Source organism: Ailuropoda melanoleuca, chromosome 5, assembly GCF_002007445.2.
Source record: "Ailuropoda melanoleuca isolate Jingjing chromosome 5, ASM200744v2, whole genome shotgun sequence".
Classification (NCBI taxonomy): Eukaryota; Metazoa; Chordata; class Mammalia; order Carnivora; family Ursidae; genus Ailuropoda; species Ailuropoda melanoleuca.
The window spans coordinates 13,161,444-13,184,563 of record NC_048222.1 but is presented as its reverse complement, the minus strand read 5'-3'; the positions used below and the strand labels follow the sequence as shown (position 1 = coordinate 13,184,563).

The 23,120-nt window shown below is 41.7% G+C and overlaps 1 protein-coding gene across 2 annotated transcripts; it reads right to left on the bottom strand.

Annotated features, from left to right (window-relative positions):
• Positions 1 to 643: 643 nt before the first annotated feature.
• On the bottom strand, positions 644 to 21,806 carry LOC100470259 (TBC1 domain family member 7). 2 transcript variants are annotated; one of them, XM_011222900.3, is made up of 9 exons: positions 21,569 to 21,806; positions 20,810 to 20,882; positions 20,060 to 20,179; positions 18,561 to 18,641; positions 15,811 to 15,998; positions 12,445 to 12,582; positions 3,676 to 3,821; positions 2,207 to 2,336; positions 644 to 1,208 (listed from the first exon to the last, which is right to left on the bottom strand). In XM_011222900.3, the coding sequence occupies exons 3-9, from the start codon at positions 20,169 to 20,171 to the stop codon at positions 1,122 to 1,124; spliced, it is 882 nt and encodes a 293-aa protein (XP_011221202.1). In that variant the 5' UTR covers positions 20,172 to 20,179; positions 20,810 to 20,882; positions 21,569 to 21,806; the 3' UTR covers positions 644 to 1,121. The 2 variants fall into 2 exon arrangements, with proteins under 2 accessions (XP_011221202.1, XP_011221201.1); XM_011222899.3 differs by lacking the exon at positions 20,810 to 20,882.
• Positions 21,807 to 23,120: the final 1,314 nt, after the last annotated feature.

Here is a 23,120-nt window from a genome sequence, read left to right as displayed (position 1 = left end):
TCTTCTGTCTCCAACTGGCTGGGAAGTTCTTCAGGGGCAGAGGCAATCACTGAATAAATGTAAAGCAGTAACTGTAGACAGCATTTTGCTTTAAGAAGTTTTTTTCTGGGTGTATTTTTTTGTTTTAATAATGGAATACTCTTGGTTATGTTGCTATTCCGAAGTACCAGCTGGCTTCAACAACTCTGTTCACTCTGACTTCTTTCTCAACAGTTATTTTACACATTAGGGAGGAAAGGAATTCTCCAAATTCTAACTGCATAATTTCAGGGCCTCCCTCCTCTTCTGGGGGTGGGGTAGGGTAGAGAACCAACTCACCACTCAGGCTCCTGCATGTGTGACCACTGAACCAGTCTTGAATAAAGGGCCTCATCTCAATCACTGGTCTCAAAGCCTAAAACTGTCCAATCAACACTAACCATTATGTGGCACGACAGGGCCCAGGGCATTCGCTATTAACCTTAGCCTACCATTTCTCCCATTCCAATGCTGGGTGGCAGAGTGTTCCCTAGAGCACCCCAACATTTAATGACCCATCAGGAAAAAAAACATGAGTCTGGCAAGACATCTGCAAGTACTCTCTCTCCTGGTAGGTAAATTTAGACATATTTTGTTCAATAACTTTCATTCCGACTGACACAGAAAAAAGAAAGTAAGGCTTTTATTGAAACCTATTTGGCAAGACGAAGCCTCAGAAAGTAGACAGCTTAGATTTTAACAAGTACTGCATCAACGGAGCCGAATCTGAGTTGTCAACAAAAGGAAGTTGTTCTTTATTCCAGAAATAGCCTTAGAAAGTAACGAGCATGGTGCTAATTAGAAAGGGGAAGGGCAGGCTTGCCTATCAAAGCACCTGCCCTCCGTGGCTGAACTGCTCTGAAAACAGGGAGGTATTTTCGAATAACTCTTTCACATGCTATCCAGAGTTGAACTTTGTACTGTGTAACCACAAGTTGGGCTCCACAACACAACGTCACCAGGTATCTTAAATAATTTTACTGGGGAAAAAATGATGCTCTGAGCACCAAAGCAAGAACCCTATTTTCAGTGAGTGTAGCAGACGGTGTCCTGAGAACACACTGCTCAGGGCAGGTTGGGACACCATGCGCACGCGGGAGCTGTCAGGCTGAGTGCACTGGGGTCCCACAGTGTTTGTGCCACAAGTCGATGGCCTTGCTCACAATCGCGTCCGAGCTGTCCTGGGGAATCTGTGGACAAGCAAACCAGTCACCGTGAAATTTCGGTGTGTATAACTTCCTTGTCTCCCTCATTCGCTGCAACATAGCACTTACTGCCCCCAACCCCACAGAGTTCTCACGACTTTTCGGAAAGCGATCAAACGAAAGGCTGCGGCCAGGATCTTTGTTTTACAGACCACACTGAGGAGCTCTGGTCAGACTGCTCGGGTTTCAAGCCAGCGCTTGCCCACTGTGTGCCCCTTGGCAGGCTACCTAGGCTACCTGAGTTCAGATCCCATCTCTAAAATGCGGCAAATGACAGCCTCTCTTCCCAGGGCTGTTTAGGATTACGGGGGAGACTCCGTGAAAAATACAGCCACTAACAGAATGCTGAGGACTCATTTATTCCCCACACGTTCATGTGGTACTTACTATTTACTGAGCCACTATTCAAATGTTAATAGTGGCCAATTAAAAAAAAGAAAAATAGATTCTGGGTCCAGTGAAATTCATCCCGGCATAAATCTCCACCTCTCTCCTGGTTAAGGGTATTCTAAGATACACAGAGATTTAGACCTTTCCCTACATGCACTAAGTATATATTTAAGCAAATGAACAAACCCAACCGGGATTCTGCCAGAGACAGTAACAGCAAAAAGGGCTTACAAAATCCCCCACAACATCAGGCTTCCTTTCCCACTAAAAAGGATTACTCGACCTCGCATGACAGCTGTCACCTCTTCCTTTTCTCACCAAGCCTCCTGGTGGTCACATCAGGCGATAAGACTCTGGTCTTCATGCACACACTCACAGTAACAGTCTCACTGCTCAGACTGTCATCCCCCAAAGTGAGGTGGCAAACTATAACCCACAGACCAACTTTAAGCTAAATTTTTCCAAGGGGAAAAAAGTGTTTCTTATAAAGTAAAAAGTATCAGAGAAAGAATGTAATGCAGTAGGAAAATTTGGCTTGCTAACCTGACTTCCTTTCTAGATTCAAAATCAAATTTAAAGAAAAGCACACTTACATTTTCCAGAAACTTTGTTATCTTCTCTGCACTGTTCAGAGCCATTACTTTTATTTTAAAGGTTAATAAAATTTCCACAGCTATAAAAACTAGGATCTTACAGGATCCACTTACAACTTTATCCCAAACCCTATAAAAAAAATCAAGAGATATAATAAAATTATTTGAGTTTGAAATTTATGTTTAGCTAAACATCTCAAATTATAAAATTAATTCAAATTATTCCCTGTAAGTATAAACTTCAGAGAAATGCTATAATGAAATAATCATCAGAAAAGCAAAAACACAACAAATGAGCCATTTGAAACATATTTCACACACAATCAACACTGGAAGGGAAAGAGGAATGATCACTAAAAAGCACTCGCTCTGCAAGAGATCTACCAGACACCCACTCCCTAACGTTTCGAACCTGACATTTAAGGGAAGGAAAAGTCATAAGCCAAAGTTTGGGTTTTATTAATATTGCATAATGCTAATCTAATCATTAAATGCTAAGGAATAACAACACAGCATATGAAACGAGATCAATGCAATTTCATTTTCCAGTGGTTCAAATTCCTAAAACTTCTCCAAGAGCTTAAGGAGCTAAGGGGCGCCTGAGTGGCTCAGTGGGTCAGGTGTCTGCCTTCGGCTCAGGTCATGATCTCAGGGTCCTGGGATCAAGCCCCGCATCAGGGCTCCCTGCTCAGTGGGGAGTCTGCTTCTCCCTCTGCCCCCTGCTCATGCTCTCTCTCACCATCTCTCTCTCTCTCTCAAATAAATAAATAAAATTAAAAGAGCTTAAGGGGCTAGTTATTGCTCTGTAACCACTCTAGAATAACTATTCTGGTAATTCCTATACCTCTTAAAGTTGGTGTTACACTCTATGTGCTTAGCCATGTAGTGTCTTGTGATGTTCTCTGCATGTCACCTTTCTTCCCAACCACCTCATACAGTCTTGGGGTGGGGGAAGGACTCTTAAATGCCAGCAACACATGTCTGGAACGAATGAAGGCTGACAGTGAGTCTCTGATCTCTGCCTGCCTTCAGCTACTTTAAAGATGTCATGATGGAACTAAGAACAGGAAGATTTCCTCCAGATCAGGACCTACCACATTTCTGGAAAAGAAAAGCCTAGGCCTGTAAAAGAAAAGCTCCTGGAGACGGTTTCAGATGTGAATATTGTACAGCATCCAACATACTGAGGGCCTTCAAGGTTTCTAATTATATATGCTAATTTTTCTAGCATCAACATTAATTTGTATTCGTGTTAGGTTAACATGACTAATGTTCAAGCATTCCCAACTGTATAAACAGTAAGTAGAATCAAGTGTTGCTCTGTTGCCTGCCAGAGAAGTTGGTTTCAAATTATGGTATTGTCCTCAAGCAAATGCATACTCCAGGGACGATCACATGACGATCACATGCATATTCCAGGACCCTCCTCTGCCTCCAGGCCTTCGGCCATCTCTGAAAGCGATACTTGCCTCTGTAAACTGGATTCAGGCAAGCACCCCGCGAAGCACCTCTTGAACCAGAGATCGTAAGGAAGTCTGGACAGCGCGGAACACGTCTTCAGATGACTCAGCAAACGGCTATCTTCCAGATTCAAGTATTGTTCAAAAGCTTTTGGCTAATGATTAAACAGGAAGGGAGATTACTCGTTTCCTGTGACGTAACATACCCGATCTTACAGCCTGCGATGAATAAGATGAATCGAATGTACACGCTGAATGCAAGTAAGTGCTAGAAAACAGAACTTCAGACTCATCCAAGTCATGGGTGATGCAAAGTTCCCAAGTCAGCACTAACCAGAGCAACCAGCAATGTGGGACTGAGGGGTTTTCCAGGACAGGACTGGGCAAAACCAAACAGTTCTTCCCCCTAATGTTCCCCCTAACAGCAGTAACACGGTTCCACAGCTGAAGGCAGACGTCCAAAGCAAAACTCAACTGTTCTGGGGAACTAAGAAAGGCCCACGACACTCCTGGCTGCTCTGGAGCAGTAGATGATATACTCAGGAAAAAGGGAAAAGGGGAAAGGGTAAGACGAAAGAAACAGAGTAGGACCAAAGTGGGGAGAGGGAGTTCAGAAGAATGAGACAAAAAGAGCTGGACTTGAAAAGGGCCCACCAGTTCTAGAGCACACCGCTGCCAAGCACGACAGTGCACCACACCGAAGAGACCCCAACAACAGAGACATCCAGAGGAGGCACTCTGTACTCCACATGCAGAAGAATTCTCGGGAGGCACAGAAATAACGTGGGGGGAACAAAGCACCTGGTAGCCACCATGAAAGGTTAAGCAGCAGGCAACTCTAGGAGCCTGGGAGAGCTAACGAAGCCGGCTCCCAGACCAGCCAAATCCGCCGGACACAAGCTGCTCTATTTAGGGTCCACTGGCCAAGAACAGTGCCTAGGGGTCCAACCCTGACGTCTGTATTCCCTATCCAGAAAAACAATGACATCCCATATCACCTAAGCAAATGCAAACGTTTATTTTATTAAATATCTGCATCTCGCCCAAAGAGGTAATTCATCACCCTTACAAAGTTCACTATAGCCAAACCCTATGCTACATACAGGGAATAGAGTAAATGATAACGTAATGACATAATGTCCCTGCCTTCAGGGAGCAAATAACCTGCTTGAGACAAGCATGTAATAAAGCTCTCATGGGGTAAGCGCAGCATGCTGGACACATTGAGGTGGGAATCCAAACCCAGGCTTTACAAGCCACCGTCTCCCAGAGAGGTGACATCTGAACAGGCTTACAAAGAATGACAGGAGCTAGCCAGGCAAACAGAGGCCCACATATTAATATCGGGCCCAGTTTTCTCCTCTTTCAGGAGATCTCTAATTTTTTCTGCTTAACCAACTTTCCTACACTACTTAATAATTCCTAGAGCTTCTCAAGAACACTACACACAACTCCCCAAAACAGGAGCTTTTCTCCAAAGTACAAGTTGTCAAAAGGCTATCGTCCTCACCTTTCACCTCTAAAACCCCATCTAGAATTTTGGTTGGTTCTGCCAATGGAATGTTTTTTCACAAACTGACATGGGTGAACATACACATACACACATTTCTATATTATGTCTCATAGCAAAGAAAAGCTCACCCAAAAGTCAGTACAAATAACAAGATACAGATGAGAGAAAATTTTAAACTAGCTCTCCAGTACCTAGAACATTACCCGGCATAGTAAGCACCCAACCTATAATCGTTAAGTAAATGAATATCATGAATTATATGAAATGTTGAAATATGTTAATCAACATCTTGATAATCATTAATGTACATCTTCCTGCCACTCTTGAATTTTTCTAAATCTTTTTTCCTGATTTATAATATGTTCATTATAAAAAATCTCAAAAATATGGTGAAGAATAAAGAAGGATATAAAGATCCCTTAAACTCACACTACCCAAAGATAACTACTGATAATATATAGTCGTACAGCACCCAAGTGTTTTTCTGTATACATTACACACACTTTTATCAGCTGGCCTCGTATTGCATACACAGTTTAGTATCTTGCTCTTTGCACTCAACATATTGTGGGGCATTTTCCCCACAATAAACTACCTTAAACAACCTTAAAGGGTGAATATCCCTAAATCAAGAGAACTTCTAAAACCAGAGAAGAAAAAGCCAAAACCTCAAAAGAAAAAAATATAAATGACTCTCACTCTTAAGAAAGATGCTCAACCTCGGTATTAAAAAAAAAACAAAACAAAAATCCCAAAACTACACTGAGGTATCATCTCTAGTAATCACATGACTGTGTATTTGCCCCAAAAATATAAAAACACTAATTCAAAGAGATACATACACCCCAGTGTTTACTACAGCATTATCTACAATAACCGAACTATGGAAACAGCCCAAGTGTTCGCCAACTGATGAATGGATAAAGAAGATGTGATATATATATATATATACCCAATGGAATATTACTCAGACATGAAAAAAGAACAAAATCTTGCCATTTGCATTGACATGGATGGAGCTAGAGGGTATGATGCAAGTGAAATAAGTCAGAGAAAGGCAAATACCATATGATCCCAGTCATATGTGGAATTTAAGAAACAAAACAGATATGGGACGCCTGGGTGGCTCAGTCAGTTAAGTGTCTGCCTCTGGCTCAGGTCATGATCCCAGGGTCCTGGGATGGAGCCCCACATCGGGCTCCCTGCTCAGTGGGAAGCCTGCTTCTCCCTCTTCCTCTGCAGCTCCCCCTGCTTGTGCTCTGTCAAATAAATAATATCTTAAAAAACAAAACAAAAAACCAGAGAACACAGGGGGAAGGAAAAAGAGAGGGAGGCAAATCACAAAACAGAATCTTAACTCCAGAGAACTGATGGTTCCGAAAGGGGAGGTGGGGCAGTGGGTGCGTGAAATCGGCAATAGAGAATTAAGAGTACACTTACCATGAGGAGCCCTGAGTAACATACAGAATTGTTGAATCACTATGCTGTACACCGGAAACTAACAGAACACTGTATGTGAACTATACTAGAATTAAAATTTTTTAAAATCAATGAAAAAAATTTCACCCTTAAAAAAAAAAAAGCTATACAGAAGTACCATCTATCTCTCCGCTATCAGACTGATGAAAATGACACACCATGTTGGCAAGGGAGACTGCAGGGAAATGCATTCTCATTCACTAGTCATGAGGATGAGGTCTATGAAGGGGAATCTGGAAATATCTAGCAAAATAACATATGCCTCTACCCTTTGATCCAGTCAACCTATTTCTAGGAAACATTTCCTCCAAATATACTGGTAAATAAGTGAAAAGGTATATCCACAAAGCTATTTATCCATAACATCGTGTATAATAATAAAAGACTGGAAACATCCTAAGTGACCAATAGAGAACAGGTCAAATAAACGAAAGTATATGTACACAGTGGAATAATATGAAGCTGTGAAAAGGAATAAGGAATGTCTCTGTATACAGTTGACCCTTGAACATGAGTTTGAACTACATGGGTCCACTGACACATAAATGTGTTTTAAATAAATACATGTACAGTATTATAAATGTATATTTTTTCCCTATGATTTTCTTGATAACATTTTTTCTCTAGTTTCCTTTATTGTGAGAATACAGTATATAATACATATAACATACAAAATACATAGTATGTGTTAATAGACTGTTTATGTTCTTGGTAAGGCTTCCAGTCAACAGTAGGTTACAGTAGTTAAGTTTCTAGGGAGTCAAAAGTTATACATGATTTTCAACTGTGTGGAGGCTTAGTGCCCCTAACCTCAGCATCGTTCAAGGGTCAACTGTACAAATGCCATGATTTCTAGCATATATCAGGTGAAAACAGCAAGGTAGAGAAAAATGTGTATCATATGCTACTACTAAATCTAAGAAAAATAGTACATATAAATACATATGTATAAACACTTTTTTTTAGTGAATAGAATATTTACATTGCCTGAAAATTTTAGCATACAGCAAATGGTGGATGAGATTATATTTTAACTGCTAAGATTATATTTTAACTGCTAAACTTTTAGGCTATTTCCAATATTTCCATGACCCTAGAATTCTTACTTTATGAAGAAAAGAAAACACACCTCATCAACAGAAGGCAAAACCTGACAAACAAGAGACTTAACCACTCTGAGAGGAATTTATATTGAACTTAGGAAGAGGCTGTTAATAGTTTATTTAAAAAACAAAACAAACCAAAAAAAGTCTCTTTAGGATAGCTTTTAAAAAGCAGAGCAATGGCAATGAAAGAAAGTTCACTTACTTTAATGATTAAACACAATTAAGCCTGAGATGGCTTAAGTATGGTCTGCCTGGAAAAAGATTAATCAGAGAGGCCGTCCAGGTCACACACTGAAGTTAGAGTCTATTCTCCTTGCCAAAGACAGGCCTCATCAAAGAGCAACATTTCCTAAAGCTTGTAAGGAGAAGAGAAGCTGTGGTAACCCTATCAATCAGAATATTATGACATAATAAATGTGTCATCACCAGATAGAGTCTCATCTTCTTGTCATGCCAAAAACCCATCACTACATGTACATTACATGTACATTTCCCTAGGATGATAAAACAAGCTATGCTTTGTGATAACCAATTTAGTTGGTAAAACCACAAAAACTTGAAAATGATAGACAAGATTATAAAAACTCTAACAAGAAGATAGATTACCACAGTAATAAAAATTTTATGGGAAACTAAGCACAGCTTAAAGAGAAAAATCCACGTAAATCACTAAGTCAGATAGCAACACAAAGGTATTTTAACTTTTCTTACACATTCTGAAGAACTTAAAAAAAAAACTTCCTATTTAAAACTATGTGTTGAGTACTATAACGTACATATTAAAATAAACTTTTTTGAAGATGAAGAAATTAAGGTTTAGAGGGCATTTGATATCTTGCTGATTCAAAATTCATTTCTAAAAAGAAACTGGAGTTCAAGCAAAGCCAAGGCACTTTTGAAACAGAACAACAATATAAAGGAATTTTCCCTACCAGCTACCAAAACATATGAGGAAGCTATATTAAATAAATCATATGGTATTGGCCCAGGAATAGACAAACAGCTTGATGGGGTAAAAAGCCCAGAAAGAGATACAAATATATACAGAAATCTAGCATATGATAAAGGTGGCATTTCAAACCTGTGGGAAAAAAAGAATGAACCGACAGAGAGCTAAGTGGTACGCAGCTCTACTGCTTACTAACTGTGTGACCTTGGGCAAGTTACTTAACTGCTCTGTGCTTCAGTTTCCTTGTCTATAAAAACAGGGAGGTGTGTTAAAATCAAGTTTTCACTAATAATGTAAACTGCCTGGCATGAAGCACGAGCTTAATAACTGTCAAACAGAAAGGGGAAGAGGAGGAGGCTGACTGAAGGTTTACTGCAGTTAACAGCAAAGAAACAAGGTCAAACCTGTCAATACCAATCACAAACACAAATCCCTCACAAATTAAAGGACTCTATTTTAAAATGTTTCAATATAGAGGCACCTGGGGGCTCAGTCAGTTAAGCCTTTGACTCTTGATTTCAGCTCAGGTCATGATCTTAGGGGTTGTGAGATCGAGCTCCACATCAGGCTCCGAGCTGGGCATGGATTCTGCTTAAGATGTTCTCTCTCTCTCTCCCTCTGCCCCTCTTACCCCACCCCCACTCCTGCTTGCTTGAGTGCACTCTCTCTTCCTCTAAAAAAAATATTAAAAAAATAAATAAAATGTTTAATATTTTTACATGTTAGAGGAAAGCTTTTAAAAAACTTTTTTAATCTTAGAGTTAGAAAGGGTTTCCTAAATAAGATACAAAAAGCAAAATATTGACAGATCCGATTATATCAAAACTTTAAAAGTCTCTATAAACAGACAGGGAGAAAAAACTGTCAGCATATTAACACAGGATTAGTATCCAGGGTATATCAATAACTCCTACAAATAAAAAAGAGGCAAACAAAATAGAGAGGTGGACAAATACAAATGACCAATAAGCATATGCAAAGCTGCTCAGCTTCTCTAGAAAATGAGGATATGTAAATTAAAATGAGATACCATTTTCACTATCAGATTAACAAAAATTTAAGAAACTGATACTATCAAGTATTGGCAATGGAGTGGAAAATAGAAAATCTTATCTGTTGGGGGAAGGAAAATCAGTATGCCTTCGGGGTGAGCAGCCTGGCAATTAAAAACTTTAAATACATCTCTCTTTCAACTGAGCAGTCCCCTTACAGGCACCTGCCCTACAGAAACACTCCCGTGTATAAAAGACTGATGTAGAAGGGCATGCGGACTGTCAACATGGATCTGTTATATTAAAACATGGCAAAATTCTTAAAAGGAAATAATACGAACACATTTTTAAGAGGAAAAAAAAAGTGGTTCTAAATGAGTGGCTCTCAACCCTAGCCACACTTCAGAATCACCTGCAGCTTTTAAAAAAATAGACTTCTGCCCCCCAGCCCCCCTCCCCCACCCCAGAGATTCTGACTTAATGGGTTTGGGTGGAGGAAAAGCACTGATAATTTTTTAAAAGCTCCCAGGTAACAAACTGAGGGCTTCAGAGGGGAGGGAGGTGGGGGAATGGGATAGGCTGGTGATGGGTATTAAGGAGGGCATGTATTGCATGGTGCACTGGGTGTTACACGCAAGTAATGAATCATGGAACTTTACATCGAAAACTAGGGATGTACTGTATGGTGACTAATAAAAAAAAAAAAAAGCTCCCAGGTGGTTCTAATAGGGAGTCAGGGCTGAACACTACAGATCTGCACTAACTTGAAGAGCACTCCAAGACATTAGGTTTAAAAAAAAATCGTAGAGCCATATGAACGATATCATATTTATGTGATTTTTTTACATTATATATATAAAAAAATACAAATCATTATATGCATGTGTGTGTGTATAGATGCACGTGTGTATATATGTCTATACATGTGCATGTGAATGGATTCCATCCAACCTAATGTATACAAAACAGTCTAGGATACACACCCAGCTAATGACAATGTTTACTTCTCAGAAAGTGGGGGATGATGAGGTACAGGTCTATGGGAACACTGGATTCATCCAGATTAATACTTTAAGAACGTACTTATTACTTGTGTTATCAAAAATAAATAATTCTTTAAACATAAACTAGCAAAATGCTATGGAATTTACTTCAATACTAAATAAGAAAAGCTAATTACATCATGGTATAATCTGGACCTCTTGATTTAATTAAGCGAGTAACATTATGCTTCTATCGCCATGCTTGTTTTTATTGAACTCAACTAAGTGGATTAAATTTTAAAATTCTGAAAATCAAATTTTATGTAATTGCACTCTATAAAACACTCTTGTAACAGTGCTCTACCAAGCTAAAGGGTCTTCTTGCCAACTGCCCTGATGACTGCAGTCAGCACAGTGATCCTCAGGGCTCCATCAACCTTCCTCAGCAGCCCTCGGCTGGCCCTGAATCCACTCTCGGTTACTGCTTTCAACAGGATTTCCAAATGAAACAACTTGATGATTTAAGAAAAAAGACATTCGGGGCGCCTGGGTGGCACAGCGGTTAAGCGTCTGCCTTTGGCTCAGGGCGTGATCCCGGCGTTATGGGATCGAGCCCCACATCAGGCTCCTCTGCTATGAGCCTGCTTCTTCCTCTCCCACTCTCCCTGCTTGTGTTCCCTCTCTCACTGGCTGTCTCTATCTCTGTCAAATAAATAAATAAAAAATCTTAAAAAAAAAAAAGAAAAAAAAAGACATTCATTTTTAAATGAGAGGAATAAAGGAAAAAACCTACAAAAACAGAACGGCAAAGAACCACTGGTGTATGTGGAGGAAGCAAGCGCTGAGCCACTCTCCGGACTCCCGAGTCTGAGCACAGCAGCCGGCCAGCAGCTGCCTCCCTCATAGCCATTCACCTCTCCTTCTTCACTAACAGAACCCAAGTTTAATGGATCACAATATGCCTGGCTAAAACAAAACAAACAAACAAAAAACCACCACATTTCCCAGCCTCTGCTGCAGTCAGAGGTGGTCAGGTGCCACGGTCCTGCCACTAACAGATATGCAGAAGCAAAATCTGTCCAAGGGAGACAGACTTGACTGGCTGCTCCTTCTACTCCTTCGCTTTTGTCTTCGCCCTTCCCTCCCTACCTGCCTAGAACATAGAGGTCATGGCTGTCGCTCCAGCATCCAGCTGTGAGCAAAAGAGGAAGGATCACACCTAACAATGCTGGACCAAAAGGACAGGAGCCTGGGTCCCCACCAATACGTGGCACTGTGGCACTAGCTCTGGCCTGCCTTACCTCTAGAATTCTGGTTACGTGAGAGAAAAATATAAAGCTTCAGGTAGTTGGGCTTTCCGTTATATGCTGCCAAATTCAAACCTTAATGAATTCAGAGAGGCAATTCTCGATAAAGCCAGTAGATTCTAGACCAGGATAAGGAAAAGAAAAGAGCAGGGGCTGCCAACTACGGCGTGCAGCAGGCCAAACCCAGCCACGACCATGACTGCATGCGTTGTCAATGGCCTCTCGCATGCAACAGCAGAGCTGAGTATTTGCAAGAGAGACACAGAGACACAGAGACCATCCGGCCCATCAACCTGGAAATATTTACTACTCGATCTTTTATGGAAAACATTTGTTGGCTCCTACTACAGAGGGTCTACTCATAATTGTAGCAGCACCAGGAAGTAAGGATATTTCCCCAGTACCACTACTCACCCCTACCCCACAAGAGCCAGAAAACCATCTCTTACCAGCTGGGGTAAAGACTCCCGGTATTTGTTATTTAATTGGTTCACGAAGCATCGGATGATCCAGTAACAGTCGACACTATCCTCTACCATCTCTTCCACAGCTTTGGCAATGGCAAGAAATACTTCATCTTCAGGCTCCTGAAAGATTAATAATAAATCTCTGGTAAAGGGAGGGAGCCAGCGGAAGAGAGGAATACATATTTCTCTCATAGAAATGAAACCTTACCCCCTAACTTTTGAAGAGGCTGCATTAATAAATCAAAGTGGAACCAAAAAGCACACAGTCCACCACTAAACAGAAGACCAGGGTGGAGATAAGGATGGGTAACCAAAGAAATCTATGTGGATCAGTGGTGCTTATGACTGTCCAGGTTTCAGACTGAGCGCTCAGAGATTTTTCCACCTTTTAACATTTAAGGTCATCAAAGAAAACATAAATCATAAGCAAGGTACTGACTCTCTCCAACCGAAAGTATTCCCAGGGCTAGAAGGATGTGATAAACATCACAAATAATTGGAGACATTTGTTAATACAGTAATTTATAAAATTTCGATGACTCCAAAGGGACTAATAAAGCATCTCTTTAAAAAAAATAAATAAAGCATTTTCTTTATTTCAAAGCATTCATACATACCTTTAGAATTTTAAGCACCTTTAAGCACCTAGTAAGTTAAAATGTCCCTAGAATCAGAATTTTAGGAATCAGAAGAATGGCATTTCTCAAACCTCATGTCAACACTGAGAATATGAACATAAACCCTCAAGTAAATGTTAACAAAAGTAATCTTATAAAAACTAGAATCTACCTGAAAATCTATTCTGTTTTCACACACTGTTATCCCACACAAAATTACATTTTCATGGGCCCTGGGGGGTTCAGTCAGTTAAGCGCCCAATTCTTGATATATGCTCAGGACATGATCTCAGGATCACAGGATCGAGCCCCACATGAGGTGTGGAGCCTGCCTGGGATTCTCTCCCTCTCTCTCTGCTCCTCCCCGAGCTCATGCATGTGTGCACATGCACACGCTCTCTTAAAAAAAAAAATTACATTTTCACCTAGGATTTAACAGTCGAAGGACTTCAGTGTAAAAAAAGAAACAAAAAGTACCTATTCCCCTTACAAGCCCCAAGTTATATCAAAATTCCTATTTTAAAAAAGCATTTCATTTTAGGCCTCCTTTCAACCTCTTAATATTCTATAAAATGTCCAAGAGTAACAGAATCACAATAGCAAACAAACTGAGGGTTGCTGGAGGGGAGGGGGCGGGGGGATGGAGTAACTGGGTGATGGGCATTAAGGAGGGCACTTGATGTGATGAGCACTGGGGGTTATATGCAACTGATGAATCACTGAATTCTACCCCTGAAACCAATAATACACTATATGTTAATTAAATTCAAATAAAAATTAAAAAAAACAGAGTAACAGAATCACAGAAAATATATTTTTCTAAACATGAATTAATGTATCAGAGGAAGAGAGAGAAGGAAGAAAAGGGAAAGACAGTCTCCTTTCTTGGACTCCCATCCCATGCTGGGCACCGTGCCGAGCGTTCCTGAACGTGCCATCTCACGGGCTCCAGGACAGTGTGAGAGGCAGGAAAGAGAACCAACGTCCTTAACTATGTTCCCAGCCCTGTGTTGAGGGCTGTCACACACCCTACTAGATAGTAATACTAATGAAGCTGAGTGGGGCTTGATGACTGGGGAGATGTGGGATGGCAGAGTCAAAACCAACACTTTGATGGCACATCTGCCCAAGGCTACAGTGAAGGTGCCTGGGCTTGGAGCACAGGCAAGCTAAGTAGGGATGAGGTGAAAACCATAATTCATTTAGATATCTTGAACTAATAGATAATCTAACCTAATACATAATTTAAGAACTTGCAGAGTACTACCAACTTTGCTCTGCCAGAGATAAGCAAAACTTACAGAAATTTGTTAAGACTTCCAATTATTTTCAGGGCCATTCTCTCTTGATAAACTTAATACGAGTGGACAACCTCAGGTCTGTCCATGGGAGCCACATTATTCACTTCAAAAGAAAGAACAAGCCAAAACTCAAAGTGCTACAGGGATAGGCTGCAAATTGCAATTAAAAAATAAGTTTCAGGGTGCTTGGGTAGCTCAGGTCATAGTCTCAGGGTCCTGGGATGGAGCCCCATGTCGGGCTCCCTGCTCAATAGGGAGGCTGCTTCTCCCTCTGCCCCTCCCCCAGTCTTGTGCTCTCTCTCTCAGATAAAGTCTTTAAAAGAAAAAAAAATTTTATAGAAATAGCACAGCTTGCAGGCAAATATTGATTTTGAGCAATCGCTGTTTTAGCCACATGCACAAAAAGTTAAAATGCCTAAAACTAACTTCCAATTGCATTAAAATAGCCAAAGCCCAAGAGCTATAATCATTCCTTTGCCTGAACTTTCCCTCTTTCCCCTTTATGAACAACAAGCAATCCAAGTAACTAGAGTTAAGGGTTTGTCGACGACAGAAGTTTAAAAACAGGTTGGGGGCCTGTCCGGCTGAGGCCGAGGAGGGTCAAGGCGAAGGAGGCAGCCCATTGGGCCTGCAGGCAAGGGCCAAGAGGTAGCTGGCAATACTGCTTGCAACCAGAGGAATGAGCAAAGAAGTAACTGTACTAAGGGGAGCCTTTTCATATTTGCCCCTGTCAGACAAGAAAATGCAAACACAGAAGGGTAAAGGTGAGAAGAACTTGTGGTGCTGGACTGGGATCAGAGGTATCAGTGTGAACTGAGGCTTTTTCATATTCAGAGACAGACATATAAACATACATAGGTGAGTGTGACTGTGTGTACATGATTCTATATAGTTATAGAACGTGTGTATATTTCCTAGCTCTGCCGACTGACAGGCCCTAGAAGCAACACCACACTGGAAACAACATGCACATCTAGTGTCCTGTTCTTGGTTTCTAGATACCACGCTTTCTTCGAAACAGAAACGGCTGATTTTAGGATTGGGGTAGAAAAAGAACAAGATGGGCTTGGAGTATTTTTTGCGCCAGAAAGTAAGGAAATGTTCAGTGATGGGAACTTGCTATAAAGACACAGAGGAGAACCACTGAATGTTTCTAAAGCGGGGTGCCTGGGTGGCTCAGTTGGTTAAGCATCTGGCTTCGGCTCAGGTCATGATCCCGGGGTCCTGGGACTATGTCCTGCATCAGGCTCCCTGCTCAGCAGGGGAGTCTGCTTCTCCCTCCACTTGCTGCTCCCCCTGCTTGTGCTCTCTCTCAAATAAATCAATAAAGTCTTTAAAAAAAAAAAAAAGGAAGTTTCTAACGCAGTCGAAGGCCGGTAGGATGGGACAGTCTAGAGTTGAACTAAGTATCAAACTAAAGTACCACTAACCAGTGGAAAGGAGGGACTTCGAGGCAACTTCCCAGACTCCAGCTGATACATGCGGAGATAGACTTCAACCTGAGGTGTGGCATCGCTGACAAAGCGAACAACTTTCAGGGCATGAAGGACATCACAGTACTGCTCCTTGCGATACATCATCACCTGGGCGTGGGATTCATGGTGCGGAGGCAGGATCCCTATACGGAGACCGAGGGGGAAAAAAGAACAGGCAAAATACTGAGACACAGACCCAAACCCCTCTATTACAGAGGACCAAGTGAGAAGCTGCCCATCATGATTAGACTGGAATCACACAGATATTTAGTTACCATACAGATTCTGTTCTACAAATTCTTTCTATAAAACAATCTTAAAGTACTACCAATATTTGAATGCCAAATGCATCACTGACAGGTAAGAGAAATGAAAGGGCATCATAAAGCCCTTGAATAAGTGTGCCACCTAAACAAGACCATAACCATCAATTATCACAATGATTTCATTCACTCTGGTTGTTGACCTGGGGCCTCCCTCGGCTCCTACAGACGTATCTCCAGGTTTTGCACTTGGCCCCTGCTATGGACTGAATTGTTTCCCCCAAAAATTCATATACTAAAGCCCCAACCCCAATGAAACTGTAAGTGAAGATAGGGCCGATAAGGAGTGATTAAGGCTAAATGAGGTTGTAATCCAACAGAGATGGTGCCCTTCTAAGAAAAGGAAGACATCCCAGAGTTTGCGGTCTCTCTCTCTGCCGTGTGGGGACAGAGTGGAAAGGTGACCAGCTACAAGCTAAGAAGGGAGGCCTACAGCACCAACAACCAAACCAGCCAGCACCTTGATCCTGGACTTCTCAGCCTCCAGCACCATGCAGATATAAACTGTTATTTAAGCTGCCCGGTCCGTGGTATTCAGTGATAGCTGCCCGAGCTAACAATACAAGCCTCTCATCTCAGAGCCACCAACAACTCATCAAATCCTTCCCCTCCCCAACAAGCAAACTTGCTCACAAAGTAGCCTAGCTTCAGGACCACAGAAATCTCTAATTTTCACTGATGAAGCCAGCTTACATTACATTTTGATGCCGCTCTATGCTCATTAACCCATTTAAACATGTCTACCCGTGAGGCTTTGGGGCAAAAACCTATCTTTTTTACAAACAAATGGCATGGAAAAAGCCTAGTGGACTACACTAAAATGTCCTCCAAATCTGGGCTAATAAAGATTAAACAGCTGTAATTCAACCCTCCTCATACTATTAGAGGTAGGACAGTGAGCCTCAAAGTAAGAGCTAGTTCTAAAAAGCTTCTTTCCGATATTTACCTAAAATGTATCAGGAAGCGGGCCTGACAAGGTCCCTGAGTAATCAACACCTGTGCTGGGAAGAGTGAGCTTGTCTCCTACACAGCATGGCAGCTCCAAATCTCCAGTGTCTTTACCACAAAATAACAACAAAGACTTACCTGATAAAGACAAGTGGGAAAAACAGGGGTGATGAACGACTCCTGGCACTCACGAAGTGTCACAAAGTACAACTGTCATCTCCCAAGAATCCACTGGTATTATTAACTCATAAGACACACAGCATTTCCCAGTAAAAATAGACAGTATCGACAACATCACCTAAAAGGCATCGCTGGACAGCATTTATTTTGACAGCCACCAGAAACACCCAGATTTAAGGAAAAAATGCTCAGGGAAAAACTAAAATAGTTGATTCTGCTCTCTAGACGTTAACTGGATGGTGACCCACCAACACAAGTGCACAAAGACTGCTGGGACACACAACAGAAAAAGGCATCATACAGTGCTTTCTAATATGGGCAGTATTCCCTTACTGCCTCCACATTAATCAGACTGAGGACTGCAGATTTCTCAAGTCCTGGAAATACATTTTGGAAAGAAAATGAGGCCTACTGTCTATCCTACTTCAAATGGGCTCTTACCAACCTAAGCTCAAATCCTAGCTCTGCCACTTACAGAGCCTGCAGTCTTTGTCCCCATCTGTAAAACTGGGATATTCACACCTACCTCACAGGAGAGTTCTAGGATTACTTTCATTTTTTTTTTTTAAAGAAAGGAGAATGGTGATGGATGGATGTTATATGCATCAGCAGGCACAGCATAGAAAAAAAAATCCTTGACTCAAAAGGGATGCTGCCAGTCACTGTGACACCTAATAAACTTTTTCTTCCACAGAAACTGAGCAGGTTCATTTCTTCTCCTTCAGCCACTCATCACTGAAATGTATCCACTTGTGCTTCTCAGAAGTAAAAACTCTTCCATTTCTTTCTGACTCTGAGAGCACCCATTAGGAAGTTAGACCTCTGCAGCTGAGAATCACAGAGATAATAAATTGAGAGCTATGACCTTGGAGTTAATTTAGCTCAGTATCCTCATTTTACAGGTGCAAAAACAGAGGCCTAGCAGGGTCTTCCTTAGGGTTACTCAGGTGATGGTAAAACCGAGACCAGTTCCTTCTCCAATACAATGCTCTTTCCACACCTAGTTTCGGGACACAAGTTACTTTCTCTTCTATCATGACTAAATTGACACTCTTAGAGTCACATTTAATGTACCGCTGCTGAAGTCAGCTACTTAAACGCTTTCACAGTGAGCAGTAAATCAGTCTCCTGAGAGCAAACCCGATATGCAGTAAAGAGCCTTAAAAAATCCTCTTTTTTCTGACCAATAAGATGATGCATATCCCCTCACTCAACAGTTTTAAAGATAAACTTTCCAACTGTTGGGTCTCATACCTAGAAGCACCTTCCATACCAGCGCACGGTACATGGATGGGAGAGGGAACCTCTGACTAAAAGTACAAAGTTTCTCGATATCTAGAGGAAGGGAAAAAAAAAAAAAAACAGTTAGAAGCTTTTTATGCTGATCACATGAAAGTGCATTTCATTTTTTTCAAAAATTAGAGTAACATTTCTTCAGAAGAATTCTACTCTCGTCAGTAAATCTAGGAAAGGCAATGCTGGTCTGATTTCTAGTTGGTGTTCCCCCAACTAGCTATTTAAAAAACAATCAGTGCTTCACGGTGTAGGTGAAGCATTTTACATATAATACTACATTCCCTACAACATCAGTGGTAGTTACTGTTTATAGAATTTACTTCACTTAATCCATACTGCAAGTTTGTTGGGCGCAGAAATTGGGGCGCCTGGGTGGCTCAGTCGGTTAAGCATCCAATTCTTGATTTCAGCGTAGGTTGTGAACTCAGGTTGTGGGATCAAGACTGTGTCGGGCTCCCTGCTCAGCCGGGAGTCTGCTTCTCCCTCTCCCTCTCCCCCTCCTCCTCCTCCTCACTTTCTCTCTCTCTCTCAAATAAAGATTTCTCTTTTAAAAAAAAAAAATGCAGATGGGGTGCCTGGGTGGCTCAGGTGGTTAAGCATCTGCCTTCGGCTCAGGTCATGATCTCCAGGTCCTGGGATCAAGCCCTGAGTCGGGCTCCCTGCTCCATGGGGAGCCTGCTTCTGCCTCTCCCTCTGCCCCTCCCCCTGCTTGTGCTCCCTCTGTCTCTGACAAAAAAATAAAATCTTAAAAAAAAATAAATAAATAAAAATAAAATATTTTTAAAAATGCAGAAACTGAAGCTCGAAGCAGTTAAGTGACTTAAGTTAGTATAGCTAGTAAGTGTCACAGTCAGCCCTCAAATCTCTACATTTTTCAATAATCCACAATCAACTGTCCTGGACCTCAGATCCCCCTACTTGTCAAACGAGAATAATTCCAGGCATACTTAAAACACAGGCTGTCTAGTGAGGATCAAAGATCAGGTGGGATATGGTTTTGAAATTTTAAAAGCATTCTACAGAGTACCATTTTTACCTATGGTTCAGTTTATTTTACTCTAGTCAACAGAACAGACCTTATTATTACTACGAAGAAACTAAAATGTCAATACATAATGTAGGCTCGGTATTTCCATAGAAGAAAAATCATGGCCAGGAGTTGTGAATTTACCCAGAAGCTAGTAACACCTCTGAAAACTGAGGAAAGAAAACATATGGGAAATATGAGAAAAAAACACCATTGATTTCTTGAGACCTTTCAAAGGCATCTGACTTGGCCTCGGCAAAATATAAGCTTGAAAAAACCGTAACTTCTCCCGAAACACACTATTCACCTGTCATCCTATCGCTAAATAATACAGCAGGTAACAAATACTTCTGAATGTCTTTTAAGATAGCATTTCTTTCAGGACAGCTGGGATGACTAAAACCCGATAACTTTAGCTTGTAAAACTCACCCAGCCGGTCATCTTTTAGGAGAATTTCCAATGATTTCTTTTCTTCAACTCCACGAAACCCCACTTTCTCATAATATACTGAACGGAAGTTTCTCTGAGAGTCCTCAGTCATGTTTCATTCTTGGAGGAGAAAGAGCAGGGAAGGAGAAAGAGTGAGCTTAAAAACAAAGAATGAAGAATTGAGAACTTTTCCAATGATTTTTTGCAACTTCCCCCCATGAATTCGATATACTAAAATAAACTGGCTGCCCTTGCATAGGACTCAACATTAAATATCTCCTTTTAAACAACTAACACCACCTCACCTATGCTCCTTGGCCAAAAACCAAGACATAAAACTAAAGTCCTCTGAGCTGTTAAAATAGATTTCACAAGGTGCAGGCACTAGGGTTCCTACTTATGGGAGTTCCTAGCCATTACACATGTTCAAAGAAAAAAATTAGTGAAATATGAAGATAGAGAAGACGTCATGTAAAAGGGATTACCAAACAGTATCCACTAGGATTCTTTTTGTTTTACAGATAGTATGCATTAAAAAAATTAGACTATATTCTAAAATGTTGGCAATGAGTTATCTTTAGGTAGTAGGATTCTCGGTGATTTAAATCTTTCTTTTGCTTAGCCATATTTTTGAATGGGCACTTTGTAAAATGAAAAACTAAGCTATAAAGTAAAAAGCCACACGTTTCTCACTTAGTTTTCTTTTAAAGACAATACTATCAAATGCAATTACCAAAATTCAGAACTCACCACAGATTAACAGCACTAAACTGTAAACCAGAAGAGGCCCAGGAGTGTAGCCTATTGACAAGTGATGCCACAGCTGGAGACAGAATAACGACTTAAAATCTGGCATCAGAATTCAAAAAGTTCAGCGTCTCAGGTTCTTTCACAATAAACGTTCATAGGACTGACAGCAGGTCATCAGGAAAAGGTCAAACTGGGTTGGCATTTTTAAGAATAAAATGAATGTAACACATTTTTCAGGAAGTACTGCACTGCCTGACTCAAATGCTTAAAACGTCGACGCAAAAAATATATATATATATATATATATATACACACACACGTACACATATATACACATATGTATTATATTAATATATGTATAATCCTCAGGTTTAGAAATCCTGAGAAGTTCCAGACAGCCACGTTCTTATTGAAAAGATAGGCTCTGAGCCCCTTCAGTCACAGGAAAGAGGAGGAATCGTTTAAAATGACAAATTCTAAAGGGTTCTGAGCTTTGGGGACCAAATGTTTTTTTAAAAAGCAGAATTACAAAGAACTAAAACACTAAATGAGCTCGGGATTCATTTAAAAACAGCATCCAAACAGCTGCAGGGTGATGCGGTGCCCATTGCCTAAAAACGCCATTCTCGGATTGCACTACAGCGGCATACAGGTCCTGGAGAAAATACTGTTGACACTTCGGCCCGAGCGTCCACTTCAGGAAATGCAAACACACCTCGGTCTGAGACCCCAGGTCCCCTTCTCCCTATTATGCTTCACCTCTAAGAGTGGAAACCACACCCGGGTTGAGACTAAGTGGTCCGGGGGAGGCAGCGGAAACCAGGCCTAGCGCGCTGACCGGCCGGCGGGCAGACGGGCGACGCGAGGGCCGCCGAGGACACGAAAGCGCCCCACGGTGGCCCCCGCTGTGGTGAGAGGTGGCCGGACACCAGCGCCCGGGAGGGCAGCGACCCGAGGAAGCCGCCGCCGCCGCCGCCGCCGTCGCCGGACGTGACGTGAGTACCCGCCCGAGGGGCGGTGTCAAGTGTGCGCGTGCGTACTGAGCATGCGCAAAAGCTCCACTCTCGCTCGGAGACCCGGACGCTTGAAAGAGCCGAAAGCGTCTAGGCTGCGAGGCTCAAGGTTGTCTTATCGCGGCGCCAGCCTCTGGCTTCCGTCCTTTAGCTCCTCCGGCCCACACCTGGTCCGGAGAATCTCGCGACCACCGTATCCCCTCTGCCCTGGCGGCTAGTGTTTGGGATGCTCTCTTCTCCGGGGCCGTAAGATCCCCGCCTGCTGGAGACCTTGGAGCCTGGGAGGATGCTCCCCAGCCTGTCTGCAGTGGAAGAATCCTGTTTTGATTCTTTACTCTTCCAGTATGTGGAAACAAGTGAAGACCAAGCACATGAAAAATGCAAAGGCAGTTTATTCAGAACTTGCTGGGCAGGGGAGCCACCATCCTTTGAGTTTTGGCAGAAAATCAAAGGCAGACGGAGGAGTGGGAACAGCTGATAGAGGGAAAAAGGCAATGCTTCAGGCGTGCCCTCAACGAAGGCTATTGACATGAGGAAGCTGTAGGGAGACTAATTAGAAGGGGGGCATCCTGTGTGATCCTTGCCATCGTCAGTTGGCCATGAGTGGCTTTCTCTGGTTGGTCCGAAGTTGGGACAAAAATTAGGGAAGCTGTCAGTTATTAATCAAGTCCTGGCCATTTGGGGCCAATTGTTAGGGTCGTTTATTGTTTAACTTCCTAGGTTTTTTCTAAAGCTAGCAGTCTGGCTTCCTGCAAGTTTGACTTAGAGCAGACAGGCTTCCTAAGCTGATTATTATAGGTAAGGCATTGGTTTTCTATCTAGGTTGCTGCAGGTTGTGGGTCAGAGTTCTATTTGTATATATGGTTGGGCCACAGTATATTCAAATTAAACACTATAAAAGTAAATTATGAAAAATGAAGTTTTAAAACAAGATATACTAAATATAAGCCCCAATCTATTACATTCAGCAGACATAAAACTACTCTGTAAAATGGCTATTAAAGTTTATAAACATTTCAGTTTCTCTGCTTACCTTGTCCCAGACCAGCACTGGTCCTGGGGACATCCCTCTGAACAACGCCGCCTGTGTTTAAACCAACACAGCTGGAGAGGAACCCCCTAGAGAAAAGTCAGCTCGGTGATGGGTGCTCCTCCTTAAAAGCCCAAATGTGTACAGAACAGGCCACACAGAGGCCAAGCTCTAGAGGGAAACTTGGAATCACTGGTACAGAAGTCAGTCCAGTTACAGTGTCAGGAAGTTTGTGATGTAAACCTAGATAGAACTTTAAGAGAAGCTA

Bases quoted from the DNA above. Each gene is read 5' to 3' on its own strand.
- LOC100470259 (XM_011222900.3), bottom strand. From the start codon at position 20,171: ATGACTGAGGACTCTCAGAGAAACTTCCGTTCAGTATATTATGAGAAA. The intron at 18,642-20,059 runs GTGAGTTTTACA...CCCTTCCTCTAG, and splicing joins CCTAAAAGATGACCGGCTGG to ATATCGAGAAACTTTGTACT. The intron at 15,999-18,560 runs GTATGAGACCCA...GTCTCCGTATAG, and splicing joins GGTATGGAAGGTGCTTCTAG to GGATCCTGCCTCCGCACCAT.